Source organism: Amblyomma americanum, chromosome 3 (genome assembly GCF_052857255.1).
Source record: "Amblyomma americanum isolate KBUSLIRL-KWMA chromosome 3, ASM5285725v1, whole genome shotgun sequence".
Classification (NCBI taxonomy): Eukaryota; Metazoa; Arthropoda; class Arachnida; order Ixodida; family Ixodidae; genus Amblyomma; species Amblyomma americanum.
The window spans coordinates 32,764,785-32,790,434 of record NC_135499.1 but is presented as its reverse complement, the minus strand read 5'-3'; the positions used below and the strand labels follow the sequence as shown (position 1 = coordinate 32,790,434).

General features: G+C 49.9%; 1 protein-coding gene across 1 annotated transcript in view; it reads right to left on the bottom strand.

The window, feature by feature from the left end:
- LOC144124506 (proteasome adapter and scaffold protein ECM29) overlaps positions 1-25,650 on the bottom strand; it is a 409,805-nt gene that overhangs the window by 257,347 nt on the left and 126,808 nt on the right. The window contains 2 exon segments of the mRNA XM_077657223.1: positions 154-261; positions 17,472-17,659. Coding sequence (XP_077513349.1) covers positions 154-261; positions 17,472-17,659 — 296 coding nt within the window.

Here is a 25,650-nt window from a genome sequence, read left to right as displayed (position 1 = left end):
GCCGCTGTACCGTTTCCAAGTGCATGGGGGCCTGCGGTTCTGTCAAGCTGTCGTTTGTGACAGCTTCTAGTGCTGGCCTCCAGTGTCGATCGTGTACCCTACCACACAAATAAAGACATTATCAATTTTGCAGTTTCGTTCTTTCACACCCACCTCAATGAGACCCGACTCGAGCAGCCCTGTGAGCACCTGGTGCACGTGCGGAAAGTCCGGCTGTCCCAGGCACAGCAGGCCCAGAGTGCGGGCAGCTTCCTCCCGACACTGCAACAGAGGGCAGTGTTCCATGGACCGTAGCTAGCCATCACATCTCAGGATATACTGCAAGCACTGCAGTGGGTATGGACGTGAATTTTGCTGCATGGTCATTGTTTTTAAGCCGGGTCCAGTGCAACCAGCAGCACCGGTGGTGAATATCTCCTTGTGTATGCACATTACACAAGCAACATAATGGATCGAACATATTTCATGCAAAATGACTACAAAAAAGTATTTTTTCTCTTGGCAGGCTTTAGTAGATGACAGTGAAGTGAAACAAGAAGAATAATGAGGTTGCTTGGTGGGAAAGCGAGAAAAAAAAAACTAATCAAAGGATAGAACACCACGCTCGTCGTGCAGTTTCACGAAATAGCCGCAGACTGAAAGTTAAAGAAAGGAAGGCCCATTCAGTGCTGCATTTTTGCAGGCAAGTGTATCATGAGCCAAGTGCCATTTTATCACTATGTTCTGTCCTAAAGAAGCACTTTAAAAAATACACACGCATGGCTCCTAGCAGTTTGGGTTGCAAGACCAGAAAAATAACCCAGACTTGTCAAGTTACTGGCATTTTTACCGACAACCAATGCACCGCAGGTTGTGTGCGCTAAGCCATTTCACTACTGTGTCGTGCCTGTTGCACATTGAAGGCTTTTTTTTTTTCCAAACCAATCAGACCAACTGCAATTTTCCCAACATGTCAAACCTTTAGTGCAAATAGTTTTTCAGTCAGACAACGTCCCCAGGTCAAAAGTGATGTACATCAATGTACATCACAATGCATGCGAGCTGGTTTACACATACTGTCACAGCAGATGAAGTGCCTAATGCCAGCTGTTCATGCCACCCAGGTGGTTGAAACCAATTTGTTTATTGTCGCCCCGTCTTGTTGCAGTGTGCTAATTACACAGAATGTACTAACAGCATCTGGTCCCCAACTGCTCTTAGACCTGTGCAGTGCTCAGCACTGCGCCACGACAGTGTTGTATATCTTGAAACATTCTTGCATGGCTTCTGCTTAAGAGGGGCACACAGGGATCAAATCGTGAACATCTTGAAAAAATAAATCAAACTTGGTATATAGGACCTTTTTAATCACCTCCTGGAAAATTTTCCCTGAAAACAACCCAGAAGGACTTTAAAAAATGTGTTTGTGACAGTAGGCAGCAAAAACTGGCAATCTCCGTGAAAATGCCAGTTTTCTCAAAAGTGTTGTTTGAACTCACTGTCCTGCTTGCAGAAAGTATGGCATGAATATAGCTTCATGGATTTTCGTGTGGTGTGTTGCATCATGCTTTTAAATTCTTTATGCAGTGTATGCCTTCCAGTCACCTAGGTGCATACGGCTGCACACAGGAGAGAACTGCTGCTCGCAAGATGTGGCATGTGATCGCTGTGCAATGACTTGATAAGGGCAGAGAACGCAGCGCGTGGGGAGGAAGCCCTACAAAAGCGCACAGTCCTACTATCAGCAGACACCTCGAGCCGTTGTGATGCACAGAGACAGGCACTTTACCAGGAAGACAGAAGATGGAACTGGCATCACCGAAGATGAAATAGGTGCAACTGACTGCCACACAAGCAGCCTGGTTCCTTGTACCACTTCCAGCCACCCCTATATCTGTGCCGCTTCATCCCATTCTCACCTAAGTGTGTTTTGCTGTGCTGAGGTCACTGCACCCATTTTGTTGTAGTCCAAGCATTGCGCTCTCAAGAGCGTAGACCAAATGCTCTTCTCCGCCGCTACATTTCTTGTTGTGCCCATTGGTCTGGTTCGGTTTTTTATGCTGACTGCGGGTGTGTCACTCATCAGGAGAGACCATGGCTTGTGGACCCCGTTCACCAGAAGGCGAGGCTTCATTTAGTGCCCAATGTGAATTTTTACTCGAGCACTGGTTCGCCCCACGTGTGTCGCGAATTGGTATTAGCCTACCAAGCTCGCTTCCTTTGTGTTTAACAGGCACTAAGTCAATTTCCAGTGCCTCGCAGTCAGCAGTGAAAGGCCAGCTATCCCTACATGCAGAAACTGTGGAGGTGCATTTAAGGGAAATGTGGCAGGAGCTAACATATTCTATAAGAAAAATGCTTAGATTGATGTCTGGGCTAGTCCGATCAAATTTCAGCCTCCTTCGGCAGTGTACCAAAGCCACAGAATGGTAAGCCAAACAAGTCAGTCTCCTCCGTCAGCATACCGAAGCCCATTGGTAAGCCCATTGGTGGTAAGCCCATTAAGTCAGTCTTCTCCGGCAAGTACCGAAGCCATGGAGTGGTAGGCCCAACGAGTCTGCCTCCTTTCAACAGCGTACCAAAGCCACGAAGTGGTAGGGCCAATGAGTCGGCCTCCATCTCAAGCGTAATGAAGCCATGGAGTGGTAGGCCCAACGAGTCTGCCTCCTTTCAGCAGCGTACCAAAGCCACAGAGCGGTACGTTCAACGGGTCGGCTTTCTTCGGCAGCGTATTGAAGGCATTGACTGGTGGCCTCTATCGGCAGCATACCGAAGCCATGAGGTGGTAACCCCAACAAATTAGTCTCCTCCGGCAGCGCACCAGAGCCACGAGGTGGTAGGCCCGACAAGGTTGGCAATGAGCTTGGTATTTTGGTCATCACATCATCCTGCTGCCATAGAGCAAAGCCATGGGCAACTTCTTCCAAAGCGGCGCATGCAGAGACGGGTAAAGAGATGGCTCCTCCTGCCCGAATCACCGCCCGCATCAATAGTGGCGGCCTGTTTTTAAAAGTCTTCCCTGCCTTAAGTATGGCCCCATGACTTCCGAGTAAAAGCCGTGAGCAATTTGCCATCAATTTTCCGTCTCTATATTGCCCGCCATGATAATGTGCCATTGGTTAAGGTCATAATGGCTGGAATGGAAGCGCCCGCTCTTTCAGACATGGGCTCTCTTTGCGCTTCTTTCCTGTGGTCTCCTTTTTCCTGTGAACGTCCTTTTTTAGCGCACAGCCTCCAGAAATGAATATGTACCAACTAGCCCGTCAAGAAGTCTTACTAAATAACAGGGCTCTACTCTTTCCGTTTTCGGTGATTTCCCCCAAAACGCTTGCAAGACGAAACACCTACAGTTGCAAAGCATGAATACAAATCTTCGCATGGTGTCTGCTCAAGTAGCATCCGCAACGCGTGCAGCCTATCCAAAGCAACGTCCGCAGTCTAACGGCTACCATCTATTTGAGAAAGCCAAGCCAACGCTTGTTACACCTTGGCAGACTTTCCTGCCCATGATCTTGGACCGTAACTTCATATCTAAGGTAGGAATCGTGGTTTCACCATTCAGGCACTTATTGGCATGGCATGAATGAAGCAGATCTGATTGTCCGAAACCTTTTCCCGGTAACTGCGCCAAGAGGTAGCATTTTCACTGTTTTGCAGTTTTACACAGGTTCACCTGCGAAAAGGTCCAGAATCGAGGAGGCACTTCAGCGTTTCGCCACAATGTTCATGGAGGCTCCTGGAAACGTTAACGTGCTGACTCACAGGATCAACACCAGTGGTACCCATCCAATCTGCTTCATCCCGAGGCATCTGAGCGTCCTCATGCGGGCACTTCTGGATCCATTATTCTAGCAGCTAAAAAACATGGCATGGAACGATTATGTGTCGACTATCAGCGGTTGAATTCTGTAACAGTTCGAGACTCATACCTTTTTCCATCGATCAAAGGGGTTATGTACTCACTGGGGTCAGCAAAGGTTTTCATTACTCTTGACTGTAGAAAGGGTTTTCTCCAAATCCCGACAGCCCAATGTGACATTGAGAAGACTGCATTCACTTGCTATCAGGGACTGTTGGAATTTGTGCGACTGTCTTTTGGTTTCTGCAGTTCAACTACAACCTTTCAGAGTGTAACGGATATTGGGACGCTAAATTCAACTATGCGATGGCTTATATGGATGACGTGAAAGTGTTCTCGAAAACGCTAGATGACCATTCATCCACCTAATCACTGTTTGCAAGGAATGCAGAATGCAGGCATCACCATCACTCCTCAAAAGATTCGGTTGGTTTCCAGCAGGATCATCCTACTTGGTTTCATTGTTGAGCAAGGCACAGTCCGGCCAGACGAGGAGAAACTCCAGGACATACTGCAGCTCCCGCCACCAACAGACATCAAGAGCTTGCAGCGGTTTTTGGGCATGGTGGGCTTCTACCATCACCTCATACCAAGCCACTTGGCAGGGCCCCTCTGCCAGCTCCTCCAGAAAGGAGCCTACTGGTTGACACAGAGCGGGGATTATTTCGGGCTCCGTCAATGGCTGTCAACGATACCGCAAGTCTGCGGCTCCCCGACCTCACCCTGCCCTTCACCATGCAAATGGATGCAAGTTAGTACAGCATCAAAGCAGTTTTGCTCCAGGAGTATCAAGGGAAGCTTTGCCCTCTGGCATTTGCAAGCCACACTTGCAAGGGACCAGAATGGATTCACACAGTAATTTGGCGTGACAACGAGTGCACTATGCAAGTGTGGCTATAACATTCTGTGCAGAAAAATGTCAGGCTGCGAAAAATATTTGGAGAATGTCACTACATCAACCATTCCTTTCAGTAAAACCTAAAAGCGACTGCAGACTCCTATCATGTTTTGGTGTCATACCGGGCTTTCTTGAAGTTTGTTACAGCATAGAAAATTTATACAGCATAGACCGCTTATAACACATACCGCGGCAGTCAGGAAAATTTGCATAATAAATGGTACTGTCCTGTAACCAAAACGTAGCTTTTCCATGCATTCGCATTTCCAGAATGGCCAGCCTACCCTTCAAAGTGCACCTGACAACGCATCAGACCCACAACACTGCAATCACAGGCAACAAAGAAGTTTATTTGATCTTTTTTGTCGAAGCGTTGTAATGAATGAAAGAACGATGTTATTTTAGTCTGGTGCTGCGACTGAACTGCATTGCTAATGGCTTCATCTTCAAAAACAGTGAGGCACTTGAGCGCTTGCTCGCTGAGGTTTCTCTGAGCGTAGTAGAGGCGCAGGTTGTTGCAACCGTCGAGCGCGTCTTTGCACGAAACTTGTGCTGCACTTTCACTCACTTCGTCAGGCTCATCCTTCGATACAGGCTCATCGCGACTGCGCACTGCCGCCACGATGTCTTCGTCTGTGGCGGCTACTTCACACACAACACCGTCGGGGTCAGCGACGATGACGAGCTTATCTCATGCCGGTCCTTGAAATGCTGAATACAACCGTTCAATAGGTTGAAACCATCATGCCCCAAAATGTTTGCAAGGCACCTGGCCTTGGCTTGCAATATCGAGCCACTCACAGGAATGCTCAGGGCCCGGACCTCGCGAAACTGTGCAAACAAAGCAGCAACATCTTCGCACTTCAACGCACGAATCCACTTCCTTGCAAGCAATGCGGAGTCTTCCTGCAGCTGTTGTCGCAACTTGTCGCTGTTCTTCCAAATGACGGACACAGTAGCGTCGGAGACACCGCACTTTTTTGCCACTGTAGCCTTTTTCAAACCACTCTCGACGTGCCTCACAATACTCTACTTGGTTTCGAGAGCTTGCCGTTTCCTGGCTTTCGGAGGCGCAGACACCGTCGGAACTGAAGACAGCCGAGGCTGGTAGACTTGCCTACATTGTCAACTTTTCCGAGCATGCTGGAGAGGCGGCTGCAGCCGCCTCTCCAGCATGCTTGTCTGGCTGTGCGATCACGTGCTTCCCAGGTTTGTCCAATCAGTGTCAGTGTGCCCAATGGAGGCATATCGGAGAGTGAGAGGAAAAACGCCTGCTTTGGGACTTTTTTTTTTCTTCTACCCTCTCCTGCCTTCAGCCTTGCATTGAACCACGCTGAAAACGCTCAACCGCCCCGCCCGTTACCCCCTTCCTGCGCAATCTGGGAAACACGCTCCTCGCGCCCGCCGGTACCCACGGGCCCGCGCTGGTGTGCGGGCCGCCAGGCTTTTAAGGAACCGCACTATATGCAGTCTTCGGTTACGCGCTGCCACGTATTTAGCAGTACGCCAATACATTTAACTCTATGGGAAGCGAAACGGTTGTTACAAAAAGCCGCATACAATGCGCTCCCGCATTATAAGCGGTTACGTTATAAATGGTCTGAGCTGTATGCCTTCAGAAGAACATGCCTGAAGCGTCAGGGGTTTTTCTGCCCGCCATAGAGCGCGCGTCCGCCGTATGGCGGCGCTGTCAGATGACCCTATAGCAGACGACACGCAGGCAGCACAGAATTTTCTTGTGACTGCCGTTGCAGCAAAAACTATGCCTTCTGGTGCGCTGTTTCTCATATTATTTGTGTAGTGTGTTTAGTGTTACTATTTGCCAAGTGATGCGTCGATGACTGTAGTTGCTGGAGGGAGTAGCGAGCAAAAATGCGCTGCTGTTGCGTTCCGTTTCGCATGTCCAGTCAGCGAAACAAGAAGCCCGGCGTTTCGTTCCATGAAATTCCTGCCGACTTAGAACTTCGGGAAAGACGGCTCAAGGTAATTAGAGGAAACAACTGGCAGCCAAACACAACATCAAATTACTCTGCAGTTTGTAGCTTGCCTTTCCAACCAAGGAAATGCTACTGTAGACAGTTTGACTGCCCGCCAAGGCAGGGGTGGACTCTTTTACCCGACGTCAGCACTCCAAAGACTGTTACATGGCCTCAAGAAGTTCATCGATATCATGCTCAAAGACCGAACGCATCTTCAAAGGCCACTGGACAAATGCTTGCTCTACAACTAGTGTGAATAAAATCGCGGCTTTGCCTGTCCTGACCTGTGAAAACAAGAACAGCGTCCACAGGGAAGCACTACTACATATTATATGCAAGAAGTTCATCAAACCGTTGCTAACAAACCATGCACTTGACATAACAGACAAGAATGTAGTTGCGAAGATGTACAAAAAGAAACCTCTTTCCCGAAAAGTTTTGAAACTGCAGTAAGAAATGATTTCCATCGCACCGACGCATGCCATTTTTCCTTGTAAGTGCACACGTGTCTGTGCCTTCAAGCACAGTTTTTTTTTTAATATTCCCAAGTCGTTCGCCATGTCTGATACTCCCGTTGTTCCAGTTGTCATTTCATCAACGCACGTGCTTGTCATTTGGAGAAATCCAGTCAGTCAGGCCTGCTGTGCTACTCCTAAAGTCACTGTGCACGTGTGCATCACACAGGAACCTAGTGAGCTGTGTTTCTTGCGGAAAGAATAGAGAAGAGGGGCATGGGTTTATTTGAAATCTGTCAATGTAATTCAAGGAGATACCGTTCGGCGAAAGCTCGTCGGAAAAATGACCAGAAACAGCGCAGGCTGGGCCTTCCAAGATCTGCTTCACCCGATCGAAACATCTCTCGCAATGCTCCGCAGCGAGATTGTACCAGACGTGCGCTTCGCAATGTTTTAATAACATTAGATACGAGGGATGTGCCCCCTGCGGGCCAACGACTCCCCAGGCAGGTTACCGCGACCTCTCCGGCTTCCATCCATTGAGCGCCATATGCAGTCCTCCTTTCCCACGGGTCGCCTGGCTACGGTTGAGAGCTCAGGTAATTCCGGACTTCCTCCTGTCCTTATGCTATCTCATGGATTATTTTCCCTTTGTGCTTGCCCGAAGTAGTTGATTTTTTGCCATTGGCAACAGTACAATATACAACCATGCATCATGCAGTTTAAATACCTACGGGGGGAAGAGGGTCTTAGAGAAAAATTGTTTAATATTGGAATTCAGCTATTATGTATTTTAGTGTGCTGATTTCAAATATGGTGTCCATTTTTGTGTATATTATGTCGTTTGTTATTAATTCAAGGATCTCGGTAAAATTATTCTGACAACTTTTTGAAAAAATTGGCTACTCAGATTCAAATAATTTTTATCCCAATGGATTCTACTGTTATTAATGCTTGCAATAAGGGTACTTTCGGTGTTCTAGCCCTTGTGTAACCAAAGTTGCAATGTTTTGAAGTTGACATAAAAGTGGCAAGGGAAAAAGTGATTATTTATGCCGTTTAATATTTTCACAGTTTATTAAGAGTGCTGTTAATGGTTTTATTGCAAGGTCCAAATATTCAGCTTTCAAATAAAACAAGAATGGTGAAATTCGCGCGAACCAAAGCCGGGAAAAGCTTGTCAGCAGTGTGTAGGGTGGTGCAGAAAATGAAACAGAAAAACGCGAAAAACGAAATCAAACATTTTGAAGCTGTGTAAGCACATTACAGTGCTTAATTTTCCCAAACAAACAGTTTAGAAGGCGCATAGTGAATAGTCCACATTATTGCCGTTGCCGCCGCTTAGCAAGCTGCAAAAATGATTACGAGGGTGCGCACTGTACAGTGAAGCTGTCTGTCGATCGCCACCAAATCTATGACCACATCAGTAGCTCCGCAGGCAATCGAGGGTTGGCGCCTACAAGCTCGTTCGCTAGCGTCCGCATCTTGCGCTAGGTTGCAGAAATTGCAGCCAAACTGGCGATATTATCATCGGCGTGCTTCGCAATCCTCGCGACCAGCGCTGGGCAGAAATGTGTCTAATCTGACCCCCTGCTGCCAATCTCGCCCGAGCCCGCAATTTGCTCCGTGTCGAAGGCGGACGCCGAAGTTGGTAAACAAGCGCTTATCACGACCGCCGAATTGCACTCCTGTGCCTCGTCATTCCCTTATCAATCTTCCGATCACTTTTAAGTAAAACCATCCTCCGGCTCTCCGTCATCCTCTGCAGCCGCGATATGCACCGCGCTCGGAACGAACGCCGGAACGGCTGCCAAGGTCGCGTCATCCGCCGGTTCACGCTCAGGCGCTCGGGCACTCCGCCGCTGCTGGTTGACATCACTGCCCACGAACTTGTGTCTTCCGCTTACTTTCTGCGGCCTTTTTTACGTTTTTTCCCCAAACTTATGCGCGCTGCGAACTTCCGATATAGTTTCAATCCACGGCGGTCTTTTTCAAAATGGCGTCGCAGGACGAGCGCGGAGCCTTCAAAAAAGATGGCGCCGGCCAATGAGGCGTTTGAATTTCACCACGTGGTGTCCAACAGCCAATAGCATTGCGGAATTTTATATTTTGTTTTCTGGCTTTTTCTCAGCGACCAATCGCAGTAGACCTTTCGTTCTGGCGAAAAGAAAGCTGAGGCGTTGCTCTTTCAAACGAGTCCAAAGTCGCCTAGCTGCGCCGGCCACTTTTGATGCGACACGCGACGCAAAACGGGCATTTTCTAACCTATTTTCGCGAGCTCTCTTGTCAAAATTGCATCTTTGCGAGTCGATTTCTCGTAAACTACGCGGTGTTCAGCCATGAAACTTGAAATTAAGATGGAAAATAACGAGACTTATCCAACTATGACCAAATTGAAAAGTAGATTTTTTTCGCGATTTTTTGGTCCCAAAGACCCGCGCCCCCCTTAATTTGCGGCATTTCTAGCCACTTAAAGCACTTGTGACAATATGGATGTTTCGAACATGTTCCTTTTGTTGTAAACCGTCCAAAAGTTACTGGTCATGCAGCAGACAAAAGATCTTAACGGCATGATAGAACGGCGTGCACAGTACGCTTATCGATTTCGAAATCGATAATGATGATCCCCTTTCAGTAATATGTGGAAGTCAGCTCAGACTTAAGCATTTGCTGCACTCTGAGACATTCAAGAACATGTTTTTTGTCATTAACAAAAAAAAGATGTTGCTAAAAAAGGGTGAAACAGCATGATCGGGCACCACTTTCCCGGCCTTTTAGTGACCTCGCGTTCCGGCCTTGAGGGGCGAGTGTCATTTGATGGAGAACGGAGGCCGGTGACCCGCGGGAACTGTCAGCGGGCCAGAGCGCGCCTTACCACAGCCGACGCTATGCGCTACCTCGAAGACAACCTTCTTTCCCTCGGACTCAACACGTGAGGGGGGCGAGACCATAAGTGCGGTGGTGTGTTTGTGCGCCCAAGTGAAAGCCCTAGCCCCCCTCCTTCCCCTCCGGCGTGGGCGTCCTCACCCTAGGGAGTGTGGGGAGAAGAGGATATAAAAATCGACAAGCAGTACGGAAGAAGGACGCTCAGGACGACATCGTTCGCCAAGAGGGCCTTCAGCGCCGAAGCCCGACGGCGTGCAGCTTCTGCCAGCAACCGCTCGAGCCCAACTCCGGAGCCACTCCATCGCCCCCATGAAGTCGTCGGCACGTAAGCTCGGACGCCCCAGCCTCTGAATCTTAATCATGTATAATTATTGAATATATCTGTTTGTTTAAACTGAGCCATACGGTGTCTCTTTGCCTCTCCGTCCCGTGTGGACCTGCGCATTATGTGGGTCATCACACTGGTGTCAGAAGTGGGGTCTCAAAAGCAAATGTCCTCTGAATGCTGTGACATTCATGACTTCAAAATTGTAATCAAAAGGGAATCACGGGACTGATTGTGGGACTTTTACCCCCATTTGAGAGGCTTGAGGCACTGGAGGGCTTGAGAAAAAAAAAAAAATGTCTGTATCTGAGGGAGCTCCCACTCCACAGCCGTCGCTCGGAGCAAGCATGCTGGCATTAGGAAGCGTCATTCCGACGTTTACGGGAGATAAGACAGGGGTTCCAATCTGCGATTTCTTTTCCATGCTAGAAGAGATTGGGAAAATGGGGGGATGGTCCGATGCTCAAATGCTGGGAATGGCGAAGTGTAAGATGGCAGGAGCTGCTCATGATTTTGCTTGGCGAGACGAAATGTAAAATCCACAAAATCATTTGCGGAATTTAAGAAGCTCGCGTTTGAGCATTTCGACACTGAACCACGTCACGTGCGGGTACAGAGGTTCCGTGACGCCGGACAGATGGTAGGGGAGGACGTGCGAACGTTTGCGTCGCGGCTTCAGCGCTTAGCGCGCGATACGTTAAGCAGGGAGGAGGAAGGAGACCAGCTAAAGAAGAAATACGCGGAGGATATACTTAAAGAGGAAATGACCGCTTTGTTCGTGGCTGGTCTGCAAGACCCCGTGCGCCGGTTCGTGCTCTCGCGCAAGCCGAGCAATTTCGACCAAGCCGTGGAGGCCGCATTGGATGAGGAACGAAATGAGGCGTTAACGACAGCCGCAGCGAGAGTACGCGTCATAGAGAGAGCGGTGCTCAACCCTGAGGTTGCTCTCTTGACAGAGTGGTTAGATCGCTTAGAACAGCTGCTATCTCAGCAGGTGGAACGCCAGGTTGAAGCGCGCGCTCAACAGCGCCCATTCGCTGGAAACCGGAGACCGCCACAAAGCTACAGGCGCGGTATGCGAGATTTTGAAGAAATCGTATGCTTCGCTTGCCAGGGTCGCGGACACATCGCCAGGTTCTGCCAAAACGTGCGCCGTGGGGAGCCACAAAGAGAAGCAGGCGAGACACGCCCTAAGCAAGCCTACAGCAGTCTCCAGATACCGAGACAAAAAACTAGATAGTCCTCCTCAGCCTGAGGAGCGTGGGGAGGGAGCAGTGGATGATGAGGTGGTGGTAGTTTGTGTGGCCGACGAGGCATGCCCTGTTGTGCGTTGCAAGTTAAATGGTTGTTGCATGGAATTGTTGATAGATACGGGGTCAAAGGTGACATTGCTTAAGGAGAGCAGTTTTAACACGCTTCGAAGGAAGGGGGACCGCGAGGTGTTGGAAGCGTCTGGTGGTATGGCAACCAAATTTGTAGGCATAACGGGGGATCCTCTTGGCATAAGTGGACTCTACCGGTTACACTTCTCTCTCGGCGGAATTGCATTGGAGCACACCTGCTACGTATGCCCGGACACGGTGTCTCTGCCAAACGGAGTGTCAGGTATATTAGGGCAGGATTTTTTGAGAAAAGGGAAGGTAGTAGTCTCATTCTCTGAGGAAGAGGTTAATGCGGGCGGCTCAAAAGTTCCGGTTTTGAACAGGAGAGGGGCTGAGATTCGCATTACCGATATTGACACCCGCCAAACAGTGGGATCATTGGAGAAGGTATATTCGCGGGTTGCCGTCAGGCTGGTCGATGAGGCGGTCGTCCTTCCTTGGCCGGAGCACATTTTGTACGCGTTTGTGCCTTCAGATGTAGAGAGCGGCGCCGTGGGAGTGCTTGAGCCGGTCGACTCTCTCAGCAATGGCCTGAAGGCAGCCGCGTGCCTCGTGACAGTTAATGACGCCCACAGAGTGCCCCTACGGGTGGTTAACTATAGCCAGCAGCCACTGAGCCTTCCCAAGAACAAAACATTGGCTTTCTTCACCTCTGCGATAGAGAAACGTGAGCCCACCGATACGGTACTCGCAACTGTAGAGCATGCTAGTCCTTCGGCTGCTCCAAAGGTGTCGTTCGATCTTTCTCACGTAAAATCCAGGGAGAGGGAGGCTCTGGCTGGTTTGCTGAACGACTACTCGGAGGTATTCGCCGCGTCCAACCTGGATTTGGACTGCTGTGGCGTTATAAAGCACAGGATAGAAACCGGCACTTCATCGCCCATTTACCAGCGTGCGTACAGGATTCCTTACTCCCAACGTGAGGAGATGGAGCGGCAGGTGCAGGACCTGATTGATCACGGCATTGTCGAACACTCAAAGTCACCCTGGGGAGCACCAGCACTATTGGTGGAAAAGCCAGATGGCTCGTATCGATTGGTAGTAGACTACCGCAAACTAAATGCCGTAACTCGCATCGATCCATACCCCATCCCCAATATACAGGAGACGCTTTCTCAGCTGGGCTCTGCCAGGTACTTCACGGTAGTGGACATGGCGGCGGGATTCTGGCAGATTGCAATGGATCCGGCAGATGCCGAGAAAACGGCATTCAACACGCCCTCAGGGCACTATGAATGGAAAAGAATGCCGATGGGTCTGGCCAACAGCCCTGCTGTCTGGCAGTGAACCGCTGATGTTATCCTGGCAGGTCTTCTGGGGAGGCTGTGCTTCGTGTATATGGATGACATAATCATATACAGTGACAGTTTTGAGAACCATTTGCGCGATATTGAGCACGTTTTGGTGCGACTAAGAGGAGCGGGTCTCAAGCTGAAGCCCTCTAAGTGCCAATTCCTCGAAAACGAGGTGAAATACCTTGGGCACGTTGTTTCAGCTGACGGCGTGCGACCGGACCCTGAGAAACTAAGGTGTGTCTCGGATTTTCCATCCCCGACTAGCGTCTGCCAGGTCCGGCAGTTTCTCGGCCTGATCGGTTACTACCGAAGGCACATAGAGGAGTTCGCCAAGCTCGCTAAGCCGCTCACCGCCTTAACAGCCAAAAATGTCGCCTTTCGCTGGGACGAAAACGCGGAGGATGCTTTTGGGGCCCTGAAAAGGAAGCTAATGAGTGCACCGCTGTTGCGCCACCCGGATTTTAATTTGCCCTTCGTTATGGCCACAGATGCGTCAAAGTTCGCAGTTGGTGCCGTGCTATCTCAGGTTATCGAGGGCAAAGAACATCCCGTTGCTTTTGCTAGCCGACAGCTGAGCCCCACAGAGCAAAAGTACAGAGCTACGGAAAGGGAGTGCCTCGCCGTTGTCTGGGTAGTAAAGCACTTCAGATGCTACCTTTACGGCCGCAAATTCAAGCTAGCCACAGACTGCCATCCTCTGAAATGGGTGATGAGTGTCAGGGACCCTAGCTCGCGACTCGCTAGATGGAATCTACACCTGCAGGAATACTGCTTTGAAGTTGAGCACAAGTCAGGAAAGACACATCTGAATGCTGATGCACTCAGCCGCACAGCTGCCGTGGCAGCTATAGATGAGTTTGTCCCCGTAGTCGACCCCGCCGAATTACGCACAGAGCAGTGCAAAGATCCTGACCTGAAGCGAATAATCGAAAGCTTAGAGCGCGCACCGTCTCACCCCGAACAGCTAGGTTATTTCATTGACAAAGACGGCACCCTGTGTCGGCGCACGAGGCCAACCAGGAAAGGGAGACCAGAGAAAACCGCTTGGGAGAGAGTCGTCATACCTCGGTCGTGGACAGAAAGGGTTCTTCGCGCGTTTCACGATGCGCCATGCACCGGTCATTTTGGCGTAGCGAAGACACGCAGGCGTGTGGAGCGTTTGTACTTTTGGAGTGGCATGCGACAGGATGTTAGAGACTACTGTGCGAAGTGTCATTCCTGTCTCGAAAGAAAAACACCCAAGGGACGAAGACCAGCTCCAATTCAGCCGTTCTCTGAGGTTTCGGCTCCCTTCGAGCGGACAGGTATGGACATAATGGGCCCATTTCCCACGACCACTTCCGGAAACAAGTACATTTTAGTATTTGTCGATCACCTTTCAAAATACGCGGAAGCGGTAGCACTTCCAGATCAGAAGGCAGACACGGTTGCAAGAGCATTTGTCGAACAGATCGTGCTCCGACATGGACCCCCGAGGCAACTCTTGACAGATCGGGGAACGAACTTCGTGTCGCAGCTAATGAGGAGAGTTTGCGAGCTGCTTAAGATCGCTAAGAAGCAGACAACACCGTACCATCCGGCTTGCAACGGCGCGGTGGAGCGACTGAACCAAACCGTGGCCGGGTTCCTGTCGCATTTTGTTTCGCGCGACCAGCGGGACTGGGACTTGTGGCTCCCGTATGCAATGTTTGCCTACAATTCCGCAGCACACGAGAGCACGGGCGAATCGCCATTCTTTCTTCTCTACGGCCGAGACCCGGACCAGCCTAGTGAAGTGCCAGAGGGCCCCCGTCGTGTCCCATACGCTTCACTGGACGACTATAAGGTTGAGCTAGAATCGCGCTTGCAAGTGGCGAGGGACATCGCAAAGGAGTCCTTAAAGAAAGCGGCGAAGCGCAGGAAGGAGGTGCACGATCGCAGTGCTAGAGACGCGCCGTTTGATGTGGGGGACAGCGTGTACATTGAAAACTGCCAAAGGCAGATTGGGCTAGCTCGTAAGTTCCAGACGAAGTGGAGAGGACCTTGCGAGGTTGTCGAGAAGCTTTCTCCGGTAAACTTCAGAGTCCGAGACGTGAACCGGCGCTTGATAAGGATACACGCAAATCGCCTCAAGTCGGCACCGGTTCAGTATTCACGAAATGAGGAAAGGGAAAGCGCGGATTTTGATGGGGACAGAAGTGAAGCGGAGCGCGCAGATAGTTCGCAAGAAACGCCCTCTCCTGCATTTGTTCGGCAGGCGCCAAAGGTGACGGCCGGAATGCCACCGGATTTACTTCATGCATTGCTAGAAGAAGAAGCACGCGAGGTTGCCGCGCAGATAACGCCAGGAGAGGCTCCTGCCACGAGCCCTCGCGAGTCCCAAAGCAGAAAAAGGGTCACAGACTTACTTAGTATGACTCATGAAGGCCGATATCCGCTGCGAAATCGGAAAGCTAAGTCGGACTAATGGCGTAAACAGAGCGGAGTTGTGAACTGGATAGAATTGTGTAATGCCGCAGCTCATAACATTGCTATATGCGTATGTGTTAAGTTATCGGAGTTGGTAGTTAAACCTTTCTGTCATTAAGTAACACCTTCACAGGAGAGCATGCGGAGCGCATGCAGAACCTGCCCTACTTCCTTTCGTTATCTATATTTTTGTCTGTGCCGTGATCGTGCTAGAAGTGGGAGCTCCTTTGTAACTGTGGTAAATTTATTTCGTCCAGTTTGGACTAGAAAGGAGAGGCTTGGGTGCTGAGTTTCATGTTTATCTGTAAAAGAAGATCAGTGCTGCCCCTGGAGACTCCAGATATGACAGCGGAGGCATATGGTGTTGTGCAGTGGTGTTGAGTGCAGCGAAAAGTGTTTTGTCGGACGCACTGTGCGAGGCGATTCAGAAAGACAAGGGGAGCTGCATGGACTCAAATGTTCGGAGAACATTCTTCTGGAGGGTGAGCGAGTGTGACGTTCCTTGTGTGTGCTACGAGGTTCCGCGTTCGACGGCGCGGCGTAGACGGAGACCCAGATGACAGCGGCATCATCAATTACCCAGCCATGCTCTTTGAGAGTGACGACCAGAACGAAGGGGTTTAAGCCCAACCGGACCCAACCGGACCCAACCGGACCCGCCGCCGCAGGGAAACGGGCTTTATCCTCCCCAATTGCCGTGGTGGTTCCAGGGGCGGCCTCGTTTCGGCGGGCCTGGCCCCTCCCGAGCACATCCCAGGACAAGGGACCACTTTCCTGGCCTTTTAGTGACCTCGCGTTCCGGCCTTGAGGGGCGAGTGTCATTTGATAGAGAACGGAGGCCGGTGACCCGCGGGAACTGTCAGCGGGCCAGAGCGCGCCTTACCACAGCCGACGCTATGCGCTACCTCGAAGACAACCTTCTTTCCCTCGGACTCAACACGTGAGGGGGGCGAGACCATAAGTGCGGTGGTGTGTTTGTGCGCCCAAGTGAAAGCCCTAGCCCCCCTCCTTCCCCTCCGGCGTGGGCGTCCTCACCCTAGGGAGTGTGGGGAGAAGAGGATATAAAAATCGACAAGCAGTACGGAAGAAGGACGCTCAGGACGACATCGTTCGCCAAGAGGGCCTTCAGCGCTGAAGCCCGACGGCGTGCAGCTTCTGCCAGCAACCGCTCGAGCCCAACTCCGGAGCCACTCCATCGCCCCCATGAAGTCGTCGGCACGTAAGCTCGGACGCCCCAGCCTCTGAATCTTAATCATGTATAATTATTGAATATATCTGTTTGTTTAAACTGAGCCATACGGTGTCTCTTTGCCTCTCCGTCCCGTGTGGACCTGCGCATTATGGGGGTCATCACAGCTGAGTCAAACATTACAGATTTTATGAACCATAACGTCACCTAACTATATTTCATAATTATGGCACCTGGATGTAATTGATCATTTTTATACGATGACGTATCTCAAAAACAGTATAATTAGCATAGCTCCAGATGGCAGGACTTTGACTACGGGTCCATTTTAATCTAAACCAAAAAATGCAGAAATGAAGAGTCTTAATAAGCCGTAAAAAATTACCTAATTAGGCTTGAGTTATTTTTCCATGATATGGAAACTAATTTACCTGTACTGAAACTAGGTATATTTTTGAAAACAGGAAGAAGAAATATATATGCACACCCAATTTCATTATGATATCTTTAAAAATATAAATTTTCATTTCAAGACCCGCGTCTGCCTTTAAAGTTCCAAACTCTCAACAACGGCGTGCTCGGATCCGTGGTGACGCACTGCTCATTATCATCTCCCTGCAGGGATGTCTCTACGGATGCTCTGAAACCTGCAGTGTTAATTACTGCAGTGGATAATTACTTTGTGAGACTGCAACCTTCCTTTCAGTGATGCTCAGAGAGCCAAATCTCCCATATCATCTTTAGAGCAGGCAGGCACTTGCCTCACTGGCACTCACCTTGGCCACTGCCTTAGTGTTGTGCAGCAGCGATGTCAGGGCGTGCACCAGAGAGCCCAGGGTGGCTGGTGGGCCGCCCTGCACCTGACCCGGGGGCAAGGGCAGGGCGAGTGCAGAGCCCAGCTGGCCCAGGGCCATGCACGAGGACAGCACCAGGGGCCAGGAGTGGTCTGCACTTAGGGACTCCACTGCACAACCAAATGCCACGTGAGGCTGGGATGTTGTCGGCTAGCACTGCAAGAAGACTGACTGAGTGCACCTGGATTCCCATCCTCACCCTGCTACTCGCTTGTGCAGGCGAGAAAATGTTCTTGGTGGGTCACAGCCTCTTAAATCATGCTTAAGATACAGAACTGAATTGCACACAACATAGAAATTGGCATCAATTTTCTAAATGCCGGCAATTGAAAAAAAAACCTTGAACTAGCCAAAAATTGAGAAAAAGTTATGAAAAAATGAAGTATTTTTCATTTAATGCAAGTACACAGATTATACATCTGCACTGTGACTGCCATAAAAGAGATAATTCTTGGTCATGGGGAAAGGCATAATTTCTGCAAGACAAAGTCTTGCAGAAATTATGTTTAATACTACATGCACATTTTATATACTGGGCATTTCATGTAAGATGCTCTGCAATTTTTGAAAATAGGCTGTTTTAGTTAGACGAGCGCTTTTTTAACAGCATTGTCAGTAGTAAAGCGCATCAGAATATAGCTATGACCTGCTGATTAGCAGGCTGGTTAACTAATATTGAAAAGGTGACTTTTTAACCATTACTGTTTGTCTCCTTAATTAATTAGAGGCATATAGCCCACAGTAAGTAATATCCATAATAGTTTTTAGAATTTCTAAAGCGCAGTTACTCTCGACAAAGTGGCCCAACAAATTCTGGCTATTTTGAAGAGTTACATGCACTGGAGAGGTTGCTCTGCCTGCAAGCTTGTCTGAAGCGCATGCATTTTGGCGCGATCTAGGCGAAATTTGGTTTGGTTTGGTTTATGAGGTTTAATGTCCCAAAGCAACTCAGGCTACGAGGAATGCCGTAGTGAAGGGCTCCGGAAATTTCGACCACCTGGGGTTCTTTAACGTGCACCGACACCGCACCGTACACGGGCCTCTAGAATTTTGCCTACATCAAAATTCGACTGCCTCAGCTGGGATCAAACCCGCGTCTTTTGGGTCAGCAGCTGAGTGCCATAACCACTGGGCCACCGCAGCGGCCAGGAAAAATTTTTTGTGCCACAGCCCCGAGGGTAACTCCATTTTCAAAAATTCTAAAAACTGATATTAACATTACTGATGATGGGCTACATGAATCTCAATAAATAAGGAGTTAACTATTCAATATTAGTTAATGAGACTGCTAGTTAGCATGTCTTTACTGTATTCTGCGAATAAAAAAAAAGTGTATTCTGATGAGTTATACCACTAAAAATGCTATGCCAAAAAAAGCGCTCTTCTAACTCAAAAGGCCTATTTTTAAAAACTGCAGAATACCTTCGGTGAACCACCTGGCATACCATGTACAACACACCGAGATGGTGGTGGCCATTGCAACTGCTGCATTATCAATGCACGCACTCCTCTTTGTAGACCTGCTACATCAGATGCCTTTTGCTAAAATTAAATGTTAGGTAGTGAAAGAAAGACAGAGTGAAATTGAAACACGACCGATTACTGAATTTTAAGCATTTAATTTTCTTCGGGGTGACGAGAAACTTAATTGTCTATAAAAGCTCGACTCCTCAATGACTTTGTTCGAATTTCTGCAGAAGATTATTGGTGGAAGTTTTTTTTTCCTCCGCGGGCACACGTTTTTAGTACCCCAAACCAGGAAATCACGATCACTGAGTGGAATCGATATTGCATGCCGGCAAAAGTGATGTCGTGAATATTAATATAGTAAACATTACCTGCCTAACAATAATTAGACAGATTTAGTATAGAGCAGCATCTATTTGAGCTGCCACATTCAAAGCAGCCAGGCACATTGACATATGTCTCGTGAAAAAGTTATGGAGGACCACGGCTATCGCTTCAACCAAGAAATGCAAAACATTATGGCACCTTCTAGTGACTCATGATGCAGAAAACGTATGGGTGTGTACGAAATAAAACAGCAGCAGGGAAGTGCTCTCTCCTACACCCCCATGTGTCTGTTGCACCATAAATGCTAGCACTACCTACCCACTAACCCAGACACTCACAATGCTAGCGACAAAAGCTAAAAGCACTTCTTTGGTGATGAGAAAGAAGAAGCATTTCTTTTCATCGAGGGGCGCACAGGAGAGAGTGTAAACTATAATAATATATTACGAACACTCTTGAAAGAAAAAGAACACGATGCACTTAACAACATATAAGCACTGTGTGTACTCAGGTTATGAAACCACATCAATTTGGAGGGAGGGCTCATTACACAGAAAAAAAAATTTTAACGGATTTTTTTGGGACAGTCAAATTTCATATCATAAGTCCACCCACCCGCCCAGAGGTGCTGGCCAATCACGGTGAGATAAAGTGAACGTGCTGAATACAGGGCCTGAAGGTCAGGTGTGCGTTTTTTTATGCAAGGTAAAAAGAGCTTGCAGGACAGTTACAAGTGTGTAATGGGAATGTTTAGCTGCGGTGAGGGGTTAGGTATTTTGGCTCACCAAATCACTTGGGGACCTGAAGGTCCTGTTTCCTTCATACCAATTTCAGCGTAGAGGGCGTTCCGGTTTAAACTCCTACACTCCTCTCCGATTCTCAAGCATACACTGACGTAGTCGGGTACGTAGCAGAGCGCTGAGCAAGCCAACGCTGCCGGTGCTTTTGTGAAGACGCACAATGCCTTGGCACGAAGAAATGTTTCATGACAGAGCGACTGCAAAAGCAGTCACCACCACCACCACCACGGCTCACACAGTGCCGCTGCGAGTGGGGTGCGGAAAGCGATGAAGTCTGAAGGCCAGGACAGAGGAGGACACGCACAGCTGTGTCTGCAGCCACCACTGACAGTGCTGCGTCGTTATATCTTCCTCTGTCCGTGTTTTAAGGTGCGCTGTTTTTTAAAATATGAACTACCAACTAGCCCGTCCGACCACCCTTGCAAGTGACTTTTAGCCTTGTGTCGCCGGTGTGATGAACCAGTTTCTTAAAATGGCCCTGGGTCCACACTGGGCATGAGGAGATTGATGCACCGACTCCAAAATGATTTTGAAGTGATTTAATTAAAGCATCTGGCTCGATGCCGCTTACGGGACAGAAGCTGGGCTCGTCGTCGCCGGGGCTGAGTCAGCGTGGTGTGGCACGGGCTCGATGAATGGCTGGTTGTCTGCAGCGGCCGGGCTGGGAGTTCCTCGTGGCTGTGCTGCCCTCGTTCTCTGCTGGTCGTTGGATGAGCTGCCAGGCGTGGAGGCGCGTTGGCGAAGGTCGAACGTTAGCGACGGCTAGACCCCGGGCTCAGGTCAATGCGCAGCCCCAGTCTTCTGCCTCGCTCCGTCTCCGGCCCTCTCGTCCACTCGCCCCGATCGTTCTCCCCCTTTTTTCTCCCGTTGGCCTCCGCATTTAAAGCCTTTGCTTCTTTCTACAGCCGTGGCCGCGCCTTTGTCCACTCCCCCGTGGCTCTCGAGGGGTGCATAATGACGGGGACACTCAAGCGTCGTTCGACAGGGCCGTCGACGGTTACCATATATGGTCATGTTTCTCCGCCACAACCAAATATGGTCATGTCTCTCCGCTGCGACCCGACGCCAGGACGGCGCGGCCAACCGTCTCCAGGAAAAGTCACTGACCGGCTCGCCGTGGCACCGGTGCATGTGCACGAATCGTCACATCCGCTCCTTCTTAAAAGGAATGTTCATTGAACATTAGGAATTCGTCATACACACACACGCGCACACACACACGCCGCGCTGTTCGGGCCAGTATCCCGCACAAGTCGCTCCTTTCTTCCCCACGAGCACCGAGCCAGAGCGGAGTTTCAGAACAATTCTTCACCGTAGATACCACTCGAGTGCACAATATAAGACCATAATTAACAGTATGTACAACATCTCAAACATGAGAACGAACAAAAAATGAAACTAAACGAAGCGCACTTGTAATGTACAAAACAAGAAAATGTAGTCTTAGCGAGGTACCTCCCTGTCCACTACTCGGTTATGGAGGTAGTACCTAGCGGCTGGAATACGTCTGCCAGATTGGAATGCCTCCTCCTCGAGAAGGGCACCTCCGAGCTGCGACTGCATGAAGAGTTCCAGTTCATCACATGGACTGAAATTTTTGTGCCGGCCGCTCTGACCGCTTTTCTGCAATGCAGGGTTATTTACAATGGCGGGCTCCGTGCGAAGGTTATCCTCCCCCTCCTGTTCCCTTGAGGCAGCCGTTTCAGAAAGAGGCGAGCATGTTGATGCTTGCTTTAACCGGTTAGCATGGACCACAGCGGTTGAGGCCCCTGCGATCTCCCGAATCCGAAAATTAACCGGCGATAGCTGCTCTACTAAGCGGTAAGGTCCTTTCCATTTGGGCGTTAACTTACGGGCAAGCCCTGCCTTGACCTGCACACACTCAAGGTATACGCGGTCTCCCACCCTGAAAGGAACCGCCCTAGCCCTAGTGTCGAACCGCCTTTTTCTTTTGTCGGCTGCTTCCCGTAATGCTTCGGCTGTTACGTCATGGGCCACTTGCAATCGAGACGTCAGTTCGGCTCGATAATCATCTAGTGACCCGTATGGCACCCATCTCTGTCCATCAACCACCGCATTCGGTGTGTCTCGGTCGCGAACGTACAAGAGGTAGAAAGGGGAGTCACCGGAGCTCTCGTGCACCGCCGTGTTGTAAGAAAAAACAGCAAACGGTATCCAGAGGTCCCAATCCTGTTGGTCTCGCGAAACATAATGGGATAACAGTTTGCTTGCTGTTTGATTAAGCCTCTCCACAGCACCGTTACAAGCCGGGTGGTAAGGGGTGGTCTGTCTTTTGTCAATTCCCAGAAGGTTATACACATCTTTCATCAACCTCGACACAAAGTTTGACCCTTGATCCGTTAACAACTGCCGCGGAACGCCGTGCCACAGAACCACTGTTTCTACAAAGGCACGTGCCACAGTTTCTGCTTTTTGGTCGGGCAGTGCTGTTATCTCAGCATACTTCGTTAGGTGGTCAACGCACACCAGTACATATTTGTTTCCTGTTGTAGTCGGAAGTGGGCCTAGGATATCCATGCCAACCCTCTCAAAAGGCGTCGAGACTTCCTCGAATTCCTGAAGGGGGGCCGGCCTGCGGTTTTTCGGAGTTTTTCTTTCCAGGCAAGAACGGCAGTTAGCGCAGTACTCTTTAACATCTGAACGCATGCCCTGCCAATAGTAGTAGCGCTCCAACCTCCTTTGCGTCTTCATTACTCCAAAATGGCCCGCGTATGGGGCATCGTGAAAAACCCTCAAGACGTGCGGCACCATTGACTTTGGTACCACCACTCTTTCCCACACCTGGCTAGCCTTCCTTCCTGACCACGTAGGCCGGGTGCGCTTTCGTAGGGTTCCTTCGTTGTCAACAAAGTAACAATTGTCGGGATCCCGGGCGATCGCCCCAGAAATGGCATGAAATGTTTTCTCTAGCCCTTTGTCCTTTCGCTGCTCGGTGCGGAGATCGTTTGTATCTATGGCCGGACAAAACTCATTCATGGTGCGTACCAGGTTAGCTCAACTCAATGCGTCCGCGTTAGTGTGCACCTTGCCTGGCTTGTGTTCTATCTCGAAATCGTATTCCTGAAGTTGCAGATTCCAGCGCGCGAGGCGTGAGCTCGGATCCTTCATGTTTAGAAGCCACTTAAGGGGTTGGCAGTCGGTCACTAGCCTGAATCTGTGGCCATAGAGGTAGCACCGAAAGTGCCGCACGGCCCAAACCACTGCAAGACACTCCCGCTCAGTGGCACTGTACCGCTGCTCGACTGGACTGAATTGCCGGCTCGCGAACGCGATAGGGTGCTCCTTGCCGTCAAAATTCTGAGACAGCACTGCACCCGCTGCAAACTTCGAGGCGTCAGTCGCTACAATGAAAGGCTGGCTGAAGTTTGGATATACTAGCAAGGGAGCGGTTATTAATTTTTCCTTTAGTTCTTCGAACGCCACCTCTGCCTCCTCCGACCATACGAACTCTATGTTTTTTGCTGTTAGTGCAGTCAGTGGCTTTGCGATTCGGGCGAAATCTCGCACATGCCTTCGGTAGTATCTGACTAAGCCAAGAAACTCGCGAACGCCTCGAACTCCAGTTGGTCTAGGGAAGTCGCGGACGCTACTTAACTTTCCCGCTTCAGGTTCTACGACGTCTGCGGAAACGATATGTCCAAGGTATTTGACCTGCCGCAGTAGAAGTTGGCACTTTGAAGGTTTCAATTTTAAGCCAGCAGCTCGCAATCTGACCAGCACTTCCTCAATGGCCTCCAAGTGTTCGGCAAAGGTGCTGCTGTAAATTATTATATCGTCCATGTAGACGAAGCACCTCTTTCCCAGCAAACCGGCCAAGATTACGTCCGCAGTTCTCTGCCAGACTGCAGGGCTGTTAACAAGTCCCATCGGCATGCGTCTCCACTGAAAGTGGCCAGACGGGGTGTTAAATGCGGTTTTGTCGACATCGTTTGGATCCATTTCGATCTGCCAGAACCCCGATGCGAGGTCGACAACTGTAAAATACTTGGCTGACCCAAGCTGCGCGAGGGTTTCCTGCACCTGTGGCAGCGGGTAGGGATCTATCCTTGTAATGGAATTCAATCGCCGGTAGTCTATTACCAGTCGAAATGAACCATCGGGTTTCTCAACTAGAAGTGCCGGTGCCCCCCACGGCGACTTGGAATGCTCAACAATGCCTTTGTCGATTAGCTCTTGGACCTGCCTATCCATTTCCTCTCTTTGTGAGTAGGGAATTCTATAGGCCCGTTGGTACACTGGTGGCGAGTCGCCAGTCGTAATGCGGTGTTTAATCACTCCGCACTTTCCCATGTCTAGCTTCGATGCAGCGAACACATCCGAGTAGCGCTGTAGGAGACCCTCAACTCTTCCTCGCTCTTTGCAGTCGATGTGAGAGAGGTCAAACTGCAGGTTCCCTTCTTTTCCCTTCCTTTTATTGACGAGGCCCGTAGTGCAAATCGGGGTACCCTGCTCATCTACCTCAGCCGTGGAGAATGTAGCTATGTTTTTGTTTTTCGGCAGGTGAAGCTCTTGTTGCGAGTAGTTACATAAGCGGACAGGAACCCTTTTCTTTGAGTCAACCGTGACCAAACAGCCCGCCACACTCAGTCCTATTGCGAGCCCCTCTATAGGTTCAATGACTCCTATGTGTCCCTCATCAATCTGAGCTGACATCGCTCCCACACAGATTATCTCTGACCGAGGCGGCACCACTGTTTCTCTCGTTGTCCTAACACTAACGCCCGCGTGTGTTAGCGAGCCCTGTTTCGCGCTCTGTTCCCCATAGTCCACTCGTGCAACGTACTCGGCCTCTCGATTTGCTAATGGGACCAAAGCCCCGCGACAGGAAAGGCAGTTCTGGCTTAATATGAGATCGATGCCATGCTGCCGTAACAGGTCCTGACCTACGAGGCCTGATATACCATCCGGCAACGACACAGCATCGGAACAAATGTAGCTGGGATGGTGAAAACTTTCGTTCCCGATTGTGAAGCGCAAAAGGTACAGTCCTCCCGTGCCGAGGTCAGCTCCTGTGATGCCCACGAATCTTACTTTCGGAGATTCTTGGGCCTCATGCACCTGCCTGTCTCCCTTCCTTGTCAGCAGATCAAAAAACTTTTGCTTAAGGAGCGTTATCCGGGAGCCAGTGTCAACCAACAGATTGCAAGTGACCCCGTTTACCACGAATTTGGCAATCGGGCAGGATTCTCCAAAAACGCTTACAATAGCACAGCTATTACTGCTCTCCCCCCCAACTGGCTCGGCTGCGGGGGACTCTACGCGTTTTTTGGCACAATATATCTTTGTTCCATCCCCGTGTTGGTCGGCGCGCGCTGCTGCCCATTTGGCGTACCAGATTCGCGGTTTAGCTCGGGACAGTATCTGGCAACGTGTCCGTACCCTCTGCAAGCATAACAGCGAACCTGCCTCCTTTCACGGTTCCGGAAATTGCCCCTGTTATTTAACTGTAGGCCTTCCGCGAGGAGCGCCTCCAGCCGGTCTAGCCT